At 43.5% G+C, this 19,203-nt stretch overlaps 1 protein-coding gene across 1 annotated transcript; it reads left to right on the top strand.

Moving 5' to 3' along the window:
• The first annotated feature begins 394 nt into the window (after positions 1-394).
• On the top strand, positions 395-18,928 carry SYNM (synemin). Its single transcript, XM_054169100.1, has 4 exons — positions 395-1,218; positions 6,794-6,918; positions 13,962-14,035; positions 15,292-18,928. The coding sequence occupies exons 1-4, from the start codon at positions 433-435 to the stop codon at positions 18,765-18,767; spliced, it is 4,461 nt and encodes a 1,486-aa protein (XP_054025075.1). The 5' UTR covers positions 395-432; the 3' UTR covers positions 18,768-18,928.
• The last annotated feature ends 275 nt before the right edge of the window (positions 18,929-19,203 follow it).

Here is a 19,203-nt window from a genome sequence, read left to right as displayed (position 1 = left end):
GCCTTCTACCACCGCATCCCCCGGGCAGTATTGCTAATGAGGATTATTTGCCTGTCCCTCAAACAATGTGCTGTCAGCTCATGGGTTTTGCCCTGGGGTTTATGGGAATTGAGCTCAATGATCCTGACGGGCTCCTACGCTCCCTAGGCCGGGCTCTGCCCCTAGGTGGGGCTCTGTCCCTAGGCCGCGCTCCGTCCCTGGGTCGGCCTCCGTTCCCCTTTGGCAGCAGCTTGGCGGGAAGCGCTAAAACCCCGTCAGGGGGCGCCGCAGGGCAGCGGTGCGAGCGCGGGGCGGGGCCCGGGCCCGGTAGGGCGGGGCCGGCCGCGGGAGCGGCGCGCAGAGCCTCGCGCAGGGTCCCGCGGGAAGGCGGCAGCTCTGCAGGGCTGGGAGCGCAGGGGCCGCCGCGGTCCCGACCTTGCTGTCCCGGGCAAGATGTGGCGGCGCTGGGAAGTGGAATATGACGAGAAAAGGGAGCTGCGGGACCTCAACTCCCGGCTGCGGGTGTTCGTGTCCCGCGTGCGGGAGTTGGAGGAAGAGAACCGCTTTCTGGCGCGGGAGTTGGCGGAGCTGAGGGAACAGGAGCTGATCGGGCTGCGGGTGCCCGAAGAGGAGCTGGCCTGGCTGCGGATGCAGCTGGAAGAACTGAGTCGGGCGAAGCTGGAAGCGGAGATGGAGCGGGACGGGCTGCGGCGTGAGCTGGAGCAGTTGCAACTGCTGGGCGCCGAGGTGCTGGCGATGCGGCGCCGGCTGGAGCCCGAACTGGCCGGGCAACGGCAGCTGCTGGAGCGGCTGAGGGTCGAGTGCGTCGACCTGGAGGAGTTGCTACTGCAGCTGCAGGCCGAGCATGGGCACCTGGCGGAGCGGCAGAGGCGGGAGGCTCTGGAGATGCGGGAGCTACGGATGGACCTGGCCGCTTTGCCACCGCCCTTGGCCGGGCTGAGCCTGGAGGAGCTCGAGGAGACCTACGAGGTGCTACTCAGTCAGAGCTGCCGGGAGACTCTCCTGCGCTACCAGGAGCAGTTGCAAGTGCTGCAGGAGCAGGAGGCGCAGCGAAGCCAGGAGAACCTGGAGCTCTTGCGGGAGGAGAGCCGGCAGTGCCGCCAGCACCTGGAGGATCTCCACCGCCAGGGCCAGGAGCTGTGCGAGCTCCGGGAGCGGCTGGAACAGGAGCTGCTCGCCTTGCAGGACCGCCACGGTGCCGAGGTGGAGGAGTACCAGGTGCGTGCCGGGGCCTGGCCGCCGCGTCGGGACGGTCCCGGGTCTCTCTTGGCCCTCTCGCGGAGCTTTCTAGCCGTGCCGCTTCTTTGGTGCTCCTCTGAGTCTTCTTCCACTCTCCCAACTGGCTTTTCCCCTTCAGGTTTGGCCCATCGTGAGATGTGAGTCCGTTTCCCATGGTCCGCCCCTCCCTTGAACTTCTATCCCTCCTGCTCCCTCTGCTGAGGGACGGACCTCTGACTTCTCGCCCTACTTTGCCTTCTTGCAGTAGGATTTCCCTAAGGTAGAAGAGACCGTCCAGCAAAGGCTTGTGGCTGCTGAGCTCTTCTCTGGGTGGAGCACGGAGTCCCTTTGAGACTCACTGCTTCGTTCGAGAAGATCTGGGTGCGGCGAGTGGGGAGCAAAAGGGAGAGGGTGACCTTACGGACATCTTTCTGGTGACAGGTGCGCCCTTCCCGAAGTAGCCTAGAGCATGGAGCTGGCACACAGGCTTGCCAGGCTTGGCACGAGCACATGGGTGATGGAGCAGTCCCTGGGAGCAGGTGAACCGAGTCCCTGTGTGATGGGACATGAAGTTTCCCTCCTAGCCTGAGACTTGAGGATGAGCTGTCTTGATCAGAGAAATTATCTGAGTTTTCTTCCAGCTTTACACATGTGCCTAGAGAAGAGCTTATTGCCACAGTGTAGTTAAGGAAACTTTGAGTTGCTTAAAGGCGGGAAGGGTCCTTACTGTGCTACAGACAATTGAGTAGAGAGGGAGTGAAACTAATGATGTAGGTGACTGGTATCTGTTCGAGGTGGCTGTTCGGAGTTGTTGAGTAGAAGGTTACAGCATCTTTAGCTGAGGATTTGCTTGCTGTCAGGAAAACGTTCGGTATAGCGACGTGTAATCACCCTGCGCGTCTGAACAGATCAGCAGCCGCCCGAACAGCAAAATATCAGTTCATCGCATTCGGAGTGGAGAGCGCACATTAGATCATCCAGGCCATCGATCGATTTCCTGAGGGCAACATTTCTTTTGTTTATTGTTAGACCTTTTATTAACACTGTGCTGGAGCTTGGTGTTTGTCTGAACCCCGTGTGCTAATGATCACATTGTGTCCAACAGCCCTGGTAGATTATGGAGGTGCTGGCAGCTGGGACAGGACCAGGACCTGTTGCTCTGTGTGTGCCTGGCTTTTGTACTTGGCTGGATTGTTTGCAAGCTGCATAGTTTGCAGATGCTGTGAACTGAGGCAGAATAGGTATGTAAGAAGTAATCAGAAAGGCTTTTAACTTTTAAATAAACGTTTTCATTTTTGACAGGGCAATTCATTCTTCCAATGATACATGTAAATGCTTCCAAAGCTTTAGGAGAGGTTATGTGTGAATCTCATTAATTAAATCTGTCCACGAGTCAAGGCTAGGTGAAAACACAAAGAAGAAAAAACAACCCTTCTGAATTTATTTTACCTGTATTAAGGTACATAAGTTGGTTTTGTACCAGGGTATGTCTCTGAGCCTGTACTTTTGAAGAATTTTGTTCAGAAGAGCGAGTGGAGGGAGCGTGACCTGTTGCATCAGTCAGATGATGAAAATCAATGCATGCCCTCGAATTGCCCTGCTTCAATACTTAAAAATGGATTGTTACTTTGATACCAATCTACCAAACTCGGTTTACTCTCATGAGCTTTTGGCATGCTTTGGATTTTACAGGAACAAATCCTAGTAATACAAGAAGGAAAAGGTGCTTTGATAGCCAGCCTGAAACCATGTGAGCTGCCTTATCTTTGAACATATATCTAGAGAATATTTAAGTTCTGGTGGAAATTATATCATGGTATATAACTTCTGAATAGTTCCATATTTAAAATGTTTGGGTTTTAATGAGAAAGGTCTTTTCTAGTAGCCAGTCTGCTCTAGATGAGAAATAAGATTATCTTCTGCTCACATCCAGAAAGAAAAATGTGTAGAATTAGCTATTTCAGGTCTCAGTCTTGTGATCAAAGCCATTTTTCTTCATTATTTCTTGTATTGGTCCAAGTATGTTCAGCATGGGTTTTAAGCTGCTCTTTAAAGAGCATCTGTTTCATGCTTATTTACTGTAAGGTGTCACAGAGAAATTATGTGTGTGCAGATTTAAGTCGAGTGATTCTTGTTCATTGCAGCTGCTATGGCAATTAGATTTATTCATATTTTCCATATATCATCCAGTCTCCTTATATGTCCCTCTTTCTCTCCTGCACTCTCCTTATCCTTACTAGAGCCTTCAGCAGTGTTACACAGAATTATGTGTTTGGAGTTACAATTCAGCTGAACCATGCAAGCTGTGAATCATGCATTGTTTGGAAAATTTTCACTGGTCCTGAATTCAGCAGTCCTTATTTCCCTCATTTTAGCCATGTGCTGTGAGAATACTTGTGCAACAACTGTCAGTGATTGGAGAAGGCCTTGAATTTTGGGATGTAAAAGTGGCCATGGCTCATCCTGCTGCTATGAAATGAGGCAGATACTTTTCATTAATACAGTGGATTTAGGATCTGTTCCTTTGTCAGTATTGTGAGTTCCAGAGAAGAAGAATAGAATTTTGTCAAATGAAAATATAATACTAATATGTAAAATGCCTTTTTTTTTTTGGTGTACTGGTTTTTAGCTGGCAAAATGCAGAAGAGTGTCAGTTCCCCCCATGCTGAGCTGTGGAATAAACTATGGGGTTGGTAAATAGTACCATATGGAAAGAGCTGGAGCCTGGATTCCCCTCTTTACTCCCTGAGTAGCTGCAGCTTGGACAGCCCAAGTAAATTCTTTTCCCTTTATTGCCCTCCTAAAATTTCCCACTGCTGCCTGGAAAGGAATGTCTGAAGAGTGAGAAAATCACTTCTATTCAGTTAGTTCTATCAGGACATCACTGGGATTTGGGGGGCATGGTAATGATGTGGTAGAGAAACAAATCTTTCCAGGAGAGCCCTATGTGAAGTAAACAGAGCTGCACCAATATAGGTTATCTTCTGCAAAATGTAAGTTTGTCAGCTTGCAACCTCCTGAATTTTGCCAAAATGGTTTATGTATTTTTGGCATGCTTGGAAATGGGACTTAGACCCAGTTGTCTTCTGCATAATGTTTAAGCATCAGTGACTGGAAGGCCAGATGAGTGGCTGTCTGCCATCCAGCCTATATAGTGTCTGCTCCTGCTGGAATGAATTCCTTTGGAGCTATTACACAGCTGACAGAGTTATGTATCCCCTTATGGGAATCATTAACTCAGACTTTTGGATCTTGAGTGCACTCCAGATCCACTGGGTGGAATCATGGTGGCTTTTCAAACTCAGACTGCAGAAGCTGGGTGTGAAGGACTGATGTTGCTGTGCCTTTAGATAGGCGTGATAGATGTGTGGTTTTCCGAAATCCACACACTCTCTAGTCCACTATATGGATTCTTCTGGGACTGCAGCAAGACTTGTGTGTTGCGAAGCTCTCTTTACCATGTGCATGCACATCTATAGGTTAGTTCCCCGTGTTTAATCGAGTAGGTAGCAAACACCAGAATCGCTTCATGGTTTGTGTTGGAACTCTACCACCTTTAGTGGTTGGTCCCATAAAGACCCAGTCTTTCCTGGCTTTTGCTCCTTTTGCTGACTTCTCTGGTTCTGATAGCACCCTGTCCGCTCTTGCTTGATAGGCTTTTCCTTTTAAAAGCAGGCCCTGGCACTCTGCTTCTGATCTTGGGGTGTTCTGTTGCAGCAGCTCTTGAACAGGGTTGTTGTTTCTGAGCTGCAAAGCCCAGTGGTTCTGCTTACTGCCCTGTGTGACCGTACAGGACGATACGTCTGCTGCACTCTGGAGGTGGCTGTCAGATGGTTGATAGTGCTTTTTCAGGTATGATTTGGCTTCTGCCATAAACCAGGAATTTTAGGTACCCTGAAGACTATAGGTAGGATTTGTCCTGTCTAAGAAAACAGCTGCAAATCAAGAAATAGATTCATGTGTTTAGAGAGATCTCCTCACATGTCTGTGAAGATGCAGGCAGCCTACTTCATAAAGCTTGCTTTTTTACTTTGACTTATTAAAAAAAAAGAAAGAAAATGCTATTAATATTTAAAATGCCAGCACTTTATGATCATAGTTCTTAAACCTTACTCCTGCCTAGGATATCATACTGGCATTAATTAACCTGGAGAGTCCTCTGCTCTATCTTCATTTTTATGCATCTGCTCATAGTGTGATACCTGAACGCTTGCTGTATATAAATGAAGCATTTTGAGTTTAAAAGAACTCGACTCTCAGTGTCTGGATTTTCCAGTTTGTATTGCAAAGCATTAGTGGGATGCAAACTAAAACAGGCTGTTCAGCATTGTACACGTGTATGAAGTTTTACTCTGTGAAGTTCAGTGTCCTTGCATAGTGCAGAGTGATGTGAACAAAACAGAATCGGGCCTTTGCTGAGTTTAATTTCTGTGTTCTCAGCCCCCACAACAGTGTCATCTGCAGCATTTTGGTTAGCCTCAATCTGCTGGCAGAGGAGTATTGATCTGAGTTAGTAGATTCTATTGACAGTGAGGAAAGGATCACACTGAACAGCTAATGCTGATGCTTCCAGTTCCAGTCTGTGTCTGTACTGAACAAACTCTTTTCAGTTATCAGGCAAGGACTTCTTTTCCATAAGATAACAATTTGCCCTTCGTGTGAGAGGTAACACCAGTGACTGAAGCACTTGCTTTCTGTGATGTTCCTTTTGAGAACATGAGAGTCAGTTGTCTTTGTTTAAATCACATCACAGAACGTTAGGGTTTGGAAGGGACCTCTAGAGATCTCTGAGTCAAATTCCCTCCAGCCAAAGCAGGATCACCTAGGGAATGCATCCAGATGGGTTTTGAGTATCTCCAGAGAAGGAGACTTTCAAATCTCAGTATTCTGTTGCATAAATCTTCATTGCTTTTTCTGTTCTGGACAGTCATTCAGTATTTAATCCTCAGTATTTCAGAGTATGTTAAAACTCAGATAATTTTGGATTTTGGTGGTTTTTTGCTCCTCAGTCCCTTTCTCTGTTTCCAAAACACATTAAAGTGGGCAGGCCAGAGTTCATTCTTCACCTTCTAGACACTATGAATATTTCCAGGTGCCAGAATTAAAAAACTGATTTGGACTCATGTCTATGCAACTAAAAATACTGATAAAGTATGGTTCTCATGGTAATGGACTTGCCAAAATTCCTGGTCCCAGGTATGACTGAAGCATGCATGTCTGTGCTCCCCGAATGACACTGAGTGCCCTTTAGGTCACATTCATACAGGGGTGTACACTCCTTGCTGTATGTACTTGGCAACCTTGTGCAAGACATCTGAATGCGTTTTCCTGACATACTTAACTAGCTTAGTAAGACATAAAAGGAGATCTTAGCATAGAACTCTGCTGCAGTAACTATGTATTTCAGGTTGCCTATGGGGAGGTGATAGAGCTGATTTGTTCTGGGGTTTGAAGTGATGGAACATACTGATTTATTGTTCTCGGATGATTTTAATTCAATGTTTTAATATAATAGACTTTCAAATGTACATATTTTCACGTTACTCCAAAACTAAAACTCAGTATTTCCATTTAGAGGATAATTGATGCCCTAGAAGAGGAAAAGCAGTTCCTGACCATGTCAATCACAGATTACCTGAAAGACTATCAAGAATTACTGCAGGTGAAAGCAGGCCTCATCCTTGAGATTGAAACCTACAGGTAAGAATTGCTGTTATACTCGGTTGTCTAATCAGTGGGTAACTTAAATGCCTTTCTATAGGCAGAGGAGCTCTATCCATCCTCTTTTCAGCATTTAAAATACAGAAAGCTACCTTTAGAGTCTTGGATCAAGACTTCTTGTATCTATTGACGTTTGTTAGTGATCAGACCTCTAATGTCAGTTATTAGCTGGCTCTGTGACAGGGGTCACCATGCCATTCTGTGCCTGACTGTGCTGTGTCAGGAGGGTAACACCCCTTCAGAAGGCTGTTAATCTGTGTGGAGCTGTGATGTCTCTGGGAAAACTGTAAGACTAGTAAAATACTGTTATTAGTAATGACCCTAAGAGTTGCCAGTGGGCAGAGCTGACTGGAACTTGATGTGAGCAAAACTACCTCTAGTAGGAATTCTGTTCCTCTGTCCCCAGAACTATGTATTAGAGAAGCCAATATAATCCATAGGAATCCTATTAACATTGTGCAAATCTGTGTCTGCTTGCAGCACTGATTAAGTAGTGAGTTCTCCTTTCTTATTTCAGTTGTATGATAGTAGGAAGATAATAGGTAAGTCTGATTACACCCTGGGTTCCTCCATCCTTAGTTTGCTATAGAAACATGTTTGGATCAAATACTAGATAACAGCAAACAACATCTCTGCTAATGAATCTTCTGTACTGTGTATCTCCAGCCACTTGGTAGCTGTGGGGTTGAAAAGCTAGAGTAATGCTCCTGTCTGAGGAATCAAGATGTTTCAGTTGGTACAAGGCATAAAAGCAGTTTGGAAGGAAGAAAACCCTAACAAATCAAACCCCTTGAACTGGAGAAAGATACTACCTTACTGTACAGATCACTTTTTCCCTACAGCTAGCGCAGTATGTTCAATAGATCTTGATCTCCCAATGCAGAGAAGTGCAATTCTTACTGACCAAAGTAATGATTTGTAAAAATGGAATGTCAGCCTACTTCTGTATTCTTTTTAAGAACTATGCCTCAGTCATTAGCTTGTCCATATTGTGTGCATTATTTATATTGCACCTGCCTAAACAGGCAGTGGTGCTACCAGTTGTGCATGATACATGCTCCAGTGTCCTGATGTGTCAGTGCTGTGTTCTAAGGCTGTCATGTTGCTATGAACCAATAAGCATCTAGATGAAGATGGCAGCAGCTGAATTATGGGTGAAATGTGTGGACTGACACAATCCATTGAGAAATACAAAATTCAATTGCAGTTACATAAGTGGAAATTAGGAGGTTTGAGAGATTAACTTCTCAAGTAGCTTGACAACAGACTAGTGAACAAAGGATGTCTGTAGTTTGTCAAAGAGGAAAAATGATCTGTTCAGGATTCTTTGAGTGTTGTGTGCTAGAAGATACAGGCTGAGAATGGCTTCTGGGTGAGATGCAATGACAAGCAGTGTGTTGGACAAATAATTTGCAATCAACTGGTGACTGACAGTACTGGGATGTTTGACAGTGGAGTGGGATCCCTGTGAGCCTTGGAAAGCCAGCAGTGTCTAGAGCAGTGCAAGTAAAAGAGAAGCTGTGGAGTTGGTAGCCAGTTGTGATCCTTACCCATGTGTGTCAATTCTGTTAACTTCGAATCATAAAACATCTGATTCTTCTAAATTTAATACTAGCTCTGATGGTGATTTTTACTGTTGCCACTTAAAGTTTCTCCCTAGGTTTATTCATCTGCAAAGTGGGATTAGCACTGTCACAGTAACAGAATTACTGTGATAACTAGGGCATGTGAAGCCATGTTTTCAAGAAGGATGCTGGCATATGCCCTTGCTTATGCATCTTGAAAACAAAAGGCTATTCACACAATTCAACATCTTGAACTTTCCATTGAGAAGTTTCCATGAGGGTCTTGACATCTCCTCTCTTCTTGGTGTTATAGGTGAAGGGTGTGGTATCAGGTCTGCTTGTTGGAGCTTTCATTGTACCTCCCAAACTGCATTTTCTCTGTTTTATAACTCCTACAGTCCTCTTTCCATTAGTCAACACTGCTCTTGGATTACAAGGAGAATCAATTGTTGCAAGGAACACCCTTCCCTAAGGACCAAATGTACTTCCTCTCTGATTTTGCTCACCCTTCCTGCTGTGGGAGCTGAGGCTCACTCAGGAAGTGGAGTATGTATCTCATGTGGCTTCATGAAGTTATACTTCATGGGAATCTTCATTCCCAGTTCTTTGTCAGTGTGGAAATAAGTATTTATCCAGTGTCCTGCAGTTTTGTTCTATGCTTTTAGAGCCCTGCAAAACCACAGTACTTAGACTGTGCTTATTTCCAGTGAGAAGTGGTGAAAAAAATCACCGTGTCAGACTCTCAAATTTAAAAGGAGATGGAAATCTGCCTAGGATCAGAATTGCTATCAAACTGTTCTCATTTATCAGAAGCTTCCTCTCTTCAAATAGTAGAGGCTGCCCAGATCCTCTGACATGGGTTAAATAATTTTTCTGCTCTCTCTCAAATATGTTGTTGTTGAAGGGTAGAAATTTTTACTTTGAAATCCAAGTGTCATGGAGTTTCCTTTCCAGATTACCACTATGCATTTTGAAGCAGTGGAGACTAAGAAACTGTATTTTCCCCTGCCCCTCTTTGTTGTTGTTGTCATGGTCATTGTTAGAATCTCTTAGCATGCTTGTCAGGCATACTTCCTAAGCTGCTTTCTACTGGTTTGCTCCATCAGCACTTCTTCCGACCCTTTCCATGCCTTCCTCTCAAGAAGTCATCATCAGCATTAAGGCCTTCTCAGCTACCCACCACAGCTTTTCCAGCCAGTTTCTTCATGTCCTCTTTACAACTTTTACTATCCAATACCATTTGTTTTATTTTGAGAACATTCTGAGTTTTCTACATCTAGAGAATAACAGTTACCTGTTATCCTTGACAGAGGCATTGTCCTCCCATCCTGTGGTGGAGTGGCCTGTACTCCTAAAAGCGCTTCCTCTGTTCTGCTTTCTGCTGAGAGTGTTGTTAGGGTTGGTTGGTTTGTTTTACAGCTCCTTTCCTTAGGGTTGGTTGGCTTGTTTTACAGCTCCTTTCCTTAGGGTTGGCTGGTTTGTTTTACAGCTCCTTTCCTGAGAGTGGTGGTGGTTTTTTTTTCTGTAGTTGAAACAAAGTCACTGCTGTTGTGAATGACCATGGTAATATTTGCACTGCATCTCTTTTTCCTTTGATAACTTCTCTCTCCCCACCCCAACTACTTTATCTCATCGATGTGCTTCCATAGACTGGTGATTTCTGTTGTCTGGCACACTGCTGGGCTTCAGGCTGAGTCGCATGTCACTGCTAACTTTAGATAAATGACATTAATAATGAGATGAGTTAAAGGTGTAGGAGAGCAGTTGGAGTGTTTTCTGGCAATGCTTACACCAAGTATCTAGACAATGTCTGTATATGTCATTTGGGATCTGATTTCCAAGAAGTAGCTGACATGGCTTTTTTTTCTTCTCTAAGAGTGCTGCCTGGAGGAATGCTTTTTGTTATTGCTGTGAATACTTGAGTTCACACAGTTGAGATTAACAGCCTGTTCTTCAGGCAGGCTAAGTTTAGAAACAGTCCTCACCCCCAAGGAGGTTATACTTTAAATGATGTAAAGGATGTAAAGGAACAGAGAAGCAAACTGGCTTGCATAAACTGAAGCTATGGAATGTCACCTGAGTTTCCTGACTTCCAAGCCAGCTCAGCACATTACAGTTTATCATGCTAGTTTATAAAGCCTCAGTCAGCATCACATTTTCTTATCTGATAAGCCTGAAGTCATACATAGCATACTCCATTGTACAGTGTAACACTGATTCAGTTTCATAGAGGTTTCACAAAGCTTTGCCTTTCATTTTCCAAGAGTGTATTTTCAGTAGTAATATGTCAGATCCAGCTTCTCTGTGTCCTGTTGCCCTTTGCCATATACAGTTAGCTCTTGGAGCTTATTTTTAGTGACATCATACGTTGCTGCAGCAACTGAACAACTGTTGTTTTAACTGCAGCCAGAAATCCTTAGTCAGACTTCCCACATTCCTGATTTCCTTCGTCACGATTAACACTTTCATTGCCAGCTCCTTAAGTTTCTGCAGTGTCACCGCTAGTTTCTAGAGCATGGCTGTCAGAGCAATTTGTGTGGTGCTCAAGAACTTCAAGAGATCAGGGATTTGGTCTTGGGACCAATTGTATGTTTTGTAGTCATCTAATTCCTGTGAAGCCTCTTTTAACAGGAAGCAAGATAAATTGCTTTTACTTTTGTAAGTGTAATATTAAAAAAAAGAGAGACAAGTGGAGGTGTCCATCGGAGCCTGTTTGAAGTGGGATAGTGACCTGTAAATATGTTCGGTAACTCTAACCTGGCTTTTCTTCTGAACCTAAGCAAATCCATGATCACAAAGAAAACCTTAGTAATGATGTTTTGCTGATGTAGCATTGTGCTACTGAATCTAGAGCTCGTTAGAAATCAAAAGAAGCATCAAATCTTCCAAAGTGTTCACCTATGGGGAGTGTTAAATCTACAGGTGACATTTCACAGAATCACCAAGGTTGGAAGAGACCTCAAAGATCATCAAGTCCAACCTGTCACCACAGACCTCATGACTAAACCATGGCCCCAAGTGCAATGTCCAATCCCCTCTTGAACATCTCCAGGGACAGTGACTCCACCACCTCCCTGGGCAGCACATTCCAATGGCGAATGACTCTCTCAGTGAAGAACTTTCTCCTCACCTCCAGCCTAAACTTCTCCTGGTGCAGTTTGAGACTGTGTCCTCTTGTTCTGGTGCTGGTTGTCTGGGAGAAGAGACCAACTCCCTCCTGCCTACAACCACCCTTCAGGTAGTTGTAGACAGCAATAACGTCTCCCCTGAGCCTCCCCTTCTCCAGGCTAAACAACCCCAGCTCCCTCAGCCTCTCCTCACAGGGCTGTGCTCAAGGCCTCTCCCCAGCCTTGTTGCCCTTCTCTGGACACGTTCAAGTGTCTCGATGTCCTTCTTAAACTGAGGGGGCCAGAACTGGACACAGGACTCAAGGTGTGGCCTAACCAGTGCAGAGTACAGGGGCACAATGACTTCCCTGCTGGCCACACTATTCCTGATGCAGGCCAGGATGCCATTAGCCTTCTTGGCCACCTGGGCACACTGCTGACTCATGTTTAGGTGGCTGTCAATCAGTACCCCCAGTTCCCTTTCTGTTTGGCAGCCCTCCAGCCACTCTGACCCCAGCCTGTAGCTCTGCATGGGGTTGCTGTGGCCAAAGTGCAGCACCCGGCACTTGGATTTGTTGAATGCCAGACTCACCCTTTACATAAAGTAGACCACACGAAAACTTCACTATCTTGTGGTCACTGCACCCTAGACAGCCTCCCACCGTCACATCTCCCACCAGCCCTTCTCTTTTGGAGAGCAGCAGGTCAAGCAGAGCCTGACCCCTGGTAGGCTCACTTATCAGCTGCATCAGGAAGCTGTTCTCCATGCGCTCCAGGAATCTTCTGGACTGCCTTCTCTCTGCTGAATTAAGTTCCCAGCAGATATCTGGCAGGTTGAAGTCACCTACAAGGACAAGATCTGATGATCTTGAGACAGCCTCCAATTGCTTATAGAATATTTCATCTGCATTTAAAATGCCTGCTTTGTTAACTTGGACAGCAATGCCCAGCCAAATATGTTTATACCACAATCCTACATTGCATTCAACAACTCACCCAAGGGAGTCAGCAGCCTTGGTTATCATAATCCTCCAGCTTTACTCTTAACAACTTTGGTGTTGCAGCTGCATGTTATCAGTGCAAAACATCTGGTTTTCTTTCAAAGGGGGAAATGCTGAAATGGCTGTCTCACTAGCAGAAGTGAATATAAGCCCACCAAAGTTACTGCAGGGTTTACAGCATTCCATTGCATATGGAAGAACCTGCCATAAAATGTCTAGGCTGTTGCACCAGAATGCTGCAGTTGAGCAGCATGTTTTGGGATAACATAGATTGTCCCTGTGAAAGCAGAAAAAAGAATAAACTGCCTCCTTTTTTTTCCTTCCTGCTCTGATAAAAGGCTGAGCAGACAGTACTAGTATACCACAGGAGGGAAGGGAGGGAGAATTTATCAGTAATTCAGATAACTGACTCTAAAACCTCTACAATTCATTAAGATCACCCTAATGTCTACTTTTTGTACATGGTATATGGAAGAAGCTATCATTTTTGTTGTGGGGTTTTTTGGTGGGTGGTTTTTGTTTGCTTGCTTGTTTTAAGAGCAGTTGAATAATCCTAGAGAATCTACTTTCTCCCTTCCCTGCAAAGGACAGAAGTATGCTCTGTGTGTATTTGATTATTCGTCATGCAGAGCAATCGCTCCTAAAAGTGTTTTGCCCCTCAGTTATGCTCATCTCTGTGGGAAATGTACCTCGGGAGTATCTTCCAGCACTACAATAAAAGCAAGAATGGAAGGCTGAGCGACAGGGGACAAATAAGGGACATCATTAAAAGAAGCCAAGCAGTTTCTGTCACAAAGAATTTTCCTAGTCTTTTGTTTTAAGATATGTTGTCTTGATTACCAACTGAACAGAATTTGGAATAGTTACTTTACTACTGTAAGGTTTTTCCTCCAGCATTAGGCAGTGATTGACAGTAGAATTAATACTTCAGTTTCCATTTGAAAAGCACAGAGCTTACAAATCCTAGCTGTCACAGCTCCCTGGTACCATATTGCCAGCAGGAAAGCTGTTAACTGTTTGCTTGCAGGTATCTTATTTTCATTTTTGCCTTTTCTTTATGAAAACACCTCCATGTGTTTCTCTGGGAAAGCTTTACTGAATATCTGTTTGATTTGATCCCACTGTACTGTATTTGCTGCTATCAGCTCCTGTAAGTTTATCGCCTTGATCTCACAAACTGGAAGATAAGGGTTTCTCATTCCCTCATAAAATAACATGGGGTGTGAAAATTACTCAAGATCTGACCCAAATGCAGGATAATTATTTCAATTTCTGAGGCTTATGAATGTCAAATATTATGATTATTCTTCCCAATATTTTAATGGAATGCCCTTTTATGTGTTTTGCAGAGCTTTGTTAGAAGGGGAGAGCAACCAGTGGGTTATTACATGGAGAGATCAGTATGAAAGGAAATTACCTCAAGGTAAAAAAATGGATGTTGAATGAAATTAAATGTAACTGGAAACTATTGTGTTATAAGCGCTCCTGAAGAATACTTCTAGTCCATGTATTGCAAAGTGTCTTTGAGTGTTAATGTTTTAAATCAACATAGTGCTATTTTATATGAGATGATTTATAAACTCATGGCTCAGGTGGAGAAGGTAAGTAGGGATGTTTCCTGGATCCCATAGTGCAAGAACTTTCAGATGCCCATAGATATTAAGAGAGTTTTGAAGTATAAAGCAAGAGGTATTTAACAAAACATGTAGTTGAAACTGCGGAATTCATCATGAGCCATTGTGAGTGTTAAAAAGTTTACCTGGGTATGAAGAGAAAATGTAGCAGAGCAATGAAGGAAAAAGCAAAGACTTCCTGAACATAAAGATACCATTTCTATCTTAGGAGCTGCAAGTCTCTGGAGGCTGTGAGAGTGTACCAGGGAAGTATCACTATTTACTTGCCCTGTTCTTACATACTCTTCCCTATGTATCTATGTTGGCTACTATAAACAGGATACTAGAAAGGATGGGCCTTTGATCTGACTGCTAGGGCCATTGTTATTAATAGCAGAACTGGTCTCAATAATGCCTTTGAGTTTAACAATGTGTGGGTACCACAGACCAGGAAATAATACCAAAAGTCAGAGGAGATTTGAGTAGGAGATTTGAGTTGTGTGGAGCTGGTTGGTCTGAGAGCCAGACAGTGATTTTGGGTATGTTTTATTAAAACAGCCTAAAAGGTTCTTTATTTTTATCCCTTGTTGTATCTTGTAGTTTTGAAGGGTTGCATTTGTGTTTCCAGTATGTGGTGGCATGTATGCCACTAATTCTCAATAGGAACTGAGAAACTTCAGGCCACATTAACTAATAAAGCAAAACCCCCAAGCTTAGGACATTAGCATACTTTATTCAATAGGAAGTTATAAATGTAAATTACCATTAATATAAATACAAAAGGTGTAATTCTTAAGTAAGGCTGTAATGGCCAGGAACTCAGAAATGGTAAAATTGGCAAGAATTTGCAACTTCTCAAATAGCTTTGCTTGTAGTTTTAATATAATTTATGCATGGACTTAATTATCATGCAGAACCTGCAGGAATGCCTTTACAAAGCTCCACTGAAAATGAAGCCATTATTTCCTTCAAACACTTAGTATAAAATTGCTTAGTTCATGCCCTTTATTTAATAGTATTTGCAGTACAAGCCATTATTTTAATGTTCCCTATGCTCTTTCTGCAGATATTATAAACACTTCATATAACTACACTGATATTTACTCTACTTACCAAGAAAGAAATAGAAATAAAGCTTCACCAGCTATCAGGATCACTGATACAAGACATAGGATGCCACTGACAAACACTAGCAGTTCTGCACGTTATTCAGTTCAATCAACACAGGCTGGATACCAGACAACAGCTAGTGGAAGAGCTCCTGGAAGAGATGTACTTGGTTCAGGATTTCATCCCTCAACGACTGTTAAAAAGGATGAAAGGATTGTAGCAGACCACAAAGAATTCAGAACATTTACTCCAGCCTCCAGTAGCTGGAAGAGCACTGAAATGCAGCAGAAGACAATTCCAGAAAGAAAGAAAACAGAAATCACAACTTCCTCCACAGTATCATTTTCAAAAGGCTCTGCTGGAAGAGCAGACAAAGACCACAAGCCTGACACAAAGCCAGGGGTTTCTGGAAGTACAACAAAACCAAACTTGACTAGATTTCCAGTTTATGAGCTGAGTACCAATTTTAAACCATCTAAATATGAAGAAACCATAACTGAAACTCAGACCACAGTAAGAGAAATAAGAGAAGGAAGCAAACCATCTGAAGAGAAAACATCTCTGCTGAAAGAAAAAGATAAGCTAGAGAAACAAACAAGGGAGGAGAAAAAGAAAATGGATGAGAGATCTTTGATAGAAGAAATAAATGCTGATTTTGGAAGGAAGACTGAGCAGAAAAAGTATATCCGTGAGGAAGTCATCAACCAGAAGTTAACAGAGAGTGGCATTTCTCATGCAGAAACTTTGCAAAGCAAATCAAACAAAGATAAACGTGTGACCTTAGACTCAAGAAGCGAAGAAGGCATTGAGATACCCATCAGTCTTGAAAAGCCTGCTCCCCACCAAGAATCTGAGAGTAATAGAGGAATGAGGTTACAAGGTGTTAAAACCTCCATGGGAAGAGAAACAGATGAGCACATAACTAAGCCTGCTGAAATTCCCAAAGTGAGTGGTTCAGAAGCAGAATCCAGTCTGAAAGATGAAGAAGAAATTACTGAGAGCAGTCATAAAATGGGAACCAAATCAACTGAAAACATAGCAGAGAATATTGTTGCTGACATTCTTAAAAGCTTTACACAGTCTTCTAGTTCACAAATCTCAACAGACACCAAAGTGACCTATTTTAATAAGAAAGAACAACCAGACGATGGGAAAATGAAGACTGAGATCACAGTGCAGTCTCAAATACAGGAAAACATAGATATTTCTGATAAAGGTGATGTAGGAGGTCTATCAAACCAGGATGTTAGAAAGGTGATTCGAGAGGGTGTTGTGGGAACTCCTTCCAAAGAGGAGATAGAAGATATAGTACATCATGGCTTGAAAGGAAATGAGGGCGGAAAGAATGCATCTGTTAAGGTTGAGATTGTAGAGGAGATGCTGGATGATGCCACCGATGAAAGGACTGAACTTTCAACGCCTTTTGAAGTAGAAGAAGTGGAAGATACGGACCGTGAGAGAGAGAGGCGGTACGGTGACGAGGAGGAAGTAACGTTTACATACGAAGATGTTAAGAAGAAGAAAGAACGCCAGGAGAGCTTCGCTCATGTGGAGGAAGTAACCGAGGAAGATGACTCGCCTGTTGAACAGAAGTATTTTGTATCAGTTCCTGATGATTATCCTATTACTGATGAAAAAGAGGACGACTCAGTGTATGGGCAAATTCATATAGAAGAAGAGTCAACTATTAAATATTCTTGGCAAGACGAATTTTTGCAAGGTACGCAAAGTAAGAGAGACGAAGAAGAAGAAACATACCAAGTAGTAGGGGAGGAAGCAAGTGCCCATATTTTAAAAGAGCATCCTGATGGGGAATCATCCCATGTTGAATCTGTTGTTATTGAAAAAGAAATTAAAATTCCTCATGAATTTCAGACTTCAATAAAAGGGCTTTTATCAAAGGAAACAAAGGACCCTAAACATCAATTGAAGGAAGCTTTGGAGAAGCTGGAGGGCAGTCTCCCAGAAAGTGTGAAAGAAGAGTTGTCTGCATTGACAAAACAAAATCAAGCTGACTCTAGCAGCTTAGAATTTGATATCAAAAAGGTTGATCAGAAAGAGGAGGGTGGCATGGTGACAATTGTTGCTGAGGTCAATCTGTCACAGACCCTTAATACTGATGAACTTGATGTAGCTCAACTTGATGAAGTGATTGCAGGTGAGAAGGAGAAGGCAACGCTGCACTCCATGACAAAAGAGAGCTTGGAGAGAGTTGTGGATGGTAGAGGTGACATCAGTGAAGAAATCTATAACTCATCTACAGTGAGGAGGAGTGGTGGTGCAGGGTATCATGCCTCTGAAAAAGTCATTTATGACAGTTCTGTTTTGGAAGCTGCAGATTTTGGGGAATTCTCTCACTCGGCACAATCAGCTGATGAGGCCACATCTGTAAGGCATATTCAGGTTGGTCCAGCAGAAGCTCAGAGATTTGAGCAGATCATGTATGAAGGGCCTGGTTCTGAAACCCTGGAGCTCAGTGCTGCAGAAGACGTTGTCCAGACAGAAGGATCGTCAGAGTTTAGCCGATCTGTGAGGCATTATAAACTGGGTCCTAATGAAATCCAAACCACAGAAGAAGTAATTTTCACAGGCCCTATTACTACCACTGTAGAAGAGATTGATTCTGGAAATCTTTCCCAGAAGTTTTCAACAGACTTCAACAGGTCCACAAGACGTGTCACAGTAGGATCAAGACAAATAACTGAAGAAGTTTTGTTTGAAGGGCCTGTTTCAGGCTCTGTGGAGCTCAATAGCTCAGGTAGTCTGCCTCAGGCAGAAGGGTCTGTGGATGTCAGCAGATCAATGAGGCACTTCAGATTAGGCCCAAAAGAGATTCGTACTGAGCAAGTTATCTTTCAAGGACCAATTTCTGGCAAAGTGGAAGTCAGTGACACTAGAGACTTCTCACAAACAGAAAGTTCAATCAGACACATTCAGCTGGGTCCCCAAGAGTTTATGACAGCTGAAAAAATCATCTACCAGGGGCCCATCTCTGAACACATAGATCTTCCACAAATAGAAGAGTCATCTGAGAGCAGTAAGTCTGTAAAGCACATTAAAGTAGGATCCAAGGAAGGATCTTTTGCTTTTCAAATGGATGTTTCCAATATGGGTGGAATATCCACAGTAGAATGTGGAGAGCAAGCAACAATGCTTGTAACCCAAAAGCAAGACCCTTCTGTTGGTCAGCCACAGATCGTAGTTGCAAGCGACCGGATTGTAGAAAGTGAAAACAGAAGTGGTGGCTATGTCCTCTCCAGTTTTGCTCAAGACCACGGTGAAAATGTAGTGAAAAAGTCATACTTTGATCAAAGTGTACAGATGCAAAGAATGGTAGACCAAAGGTCAGTAATTTCTGATGAAAAGAAAGTTGCTCTTCTCTATCTGGACCATGAGGAGGAAGACGATGATAATGATGGGCAGTGGTTCTGAAAGGACTCTGTAGTGAAGTCTGCTCAGTAATTTATGCATATTTTTGATTCTCCTTTTTCTAAAAAAGAAGAAAGGATGAGGAAGCACTCAAAATATTGAGATTATTGATAGTGGACTGAGAAGTATTGAATCTGAGCTTCTACCTATTCGGCACACGTTTTACTTCACGGGAAAGGCTATTTTGTGAGGAAATCCTGCTTTCGGTGTGTTTCCCTCCGAGACCTGTCTCCAGTCATTTCGGGTTTCTCCACCTGCGGAGACGGGCGTTTGTGACCGGGTACTTCAGGGGGGAGTATTTTGTTTGTTCCCTAGCAGGGAACAGTTTGTTCCCTGTTCAGTGTGCACCTGAATGGGTCTTTTCCATTTTATTTTTTTAAATACTGTATTGTACTTGGTTACGAAAATATCCAGCAATTCTATTTAAATGTCTCAAGCT

The sequence above is a fragment of the Dryobates pubescens genome, chromosome 17 (genome assembly GCF_014839835.1).
Source record: "Dryobates pubescens isolate bDryPub1 chromosome 17, bDryPub1.pri, whole genome shotgun sequence".
NCBI classification, from domain to species: Eukaryota; Metazoa; Chordata; class Aves; order Piciformes; family Picidae; genus Dryobates; species Dryobates pubescens.
Note: the sequence above shows the minus strand (reverse complement) of the source record. Positions and strands in the feature narration are given on the sequence as shown.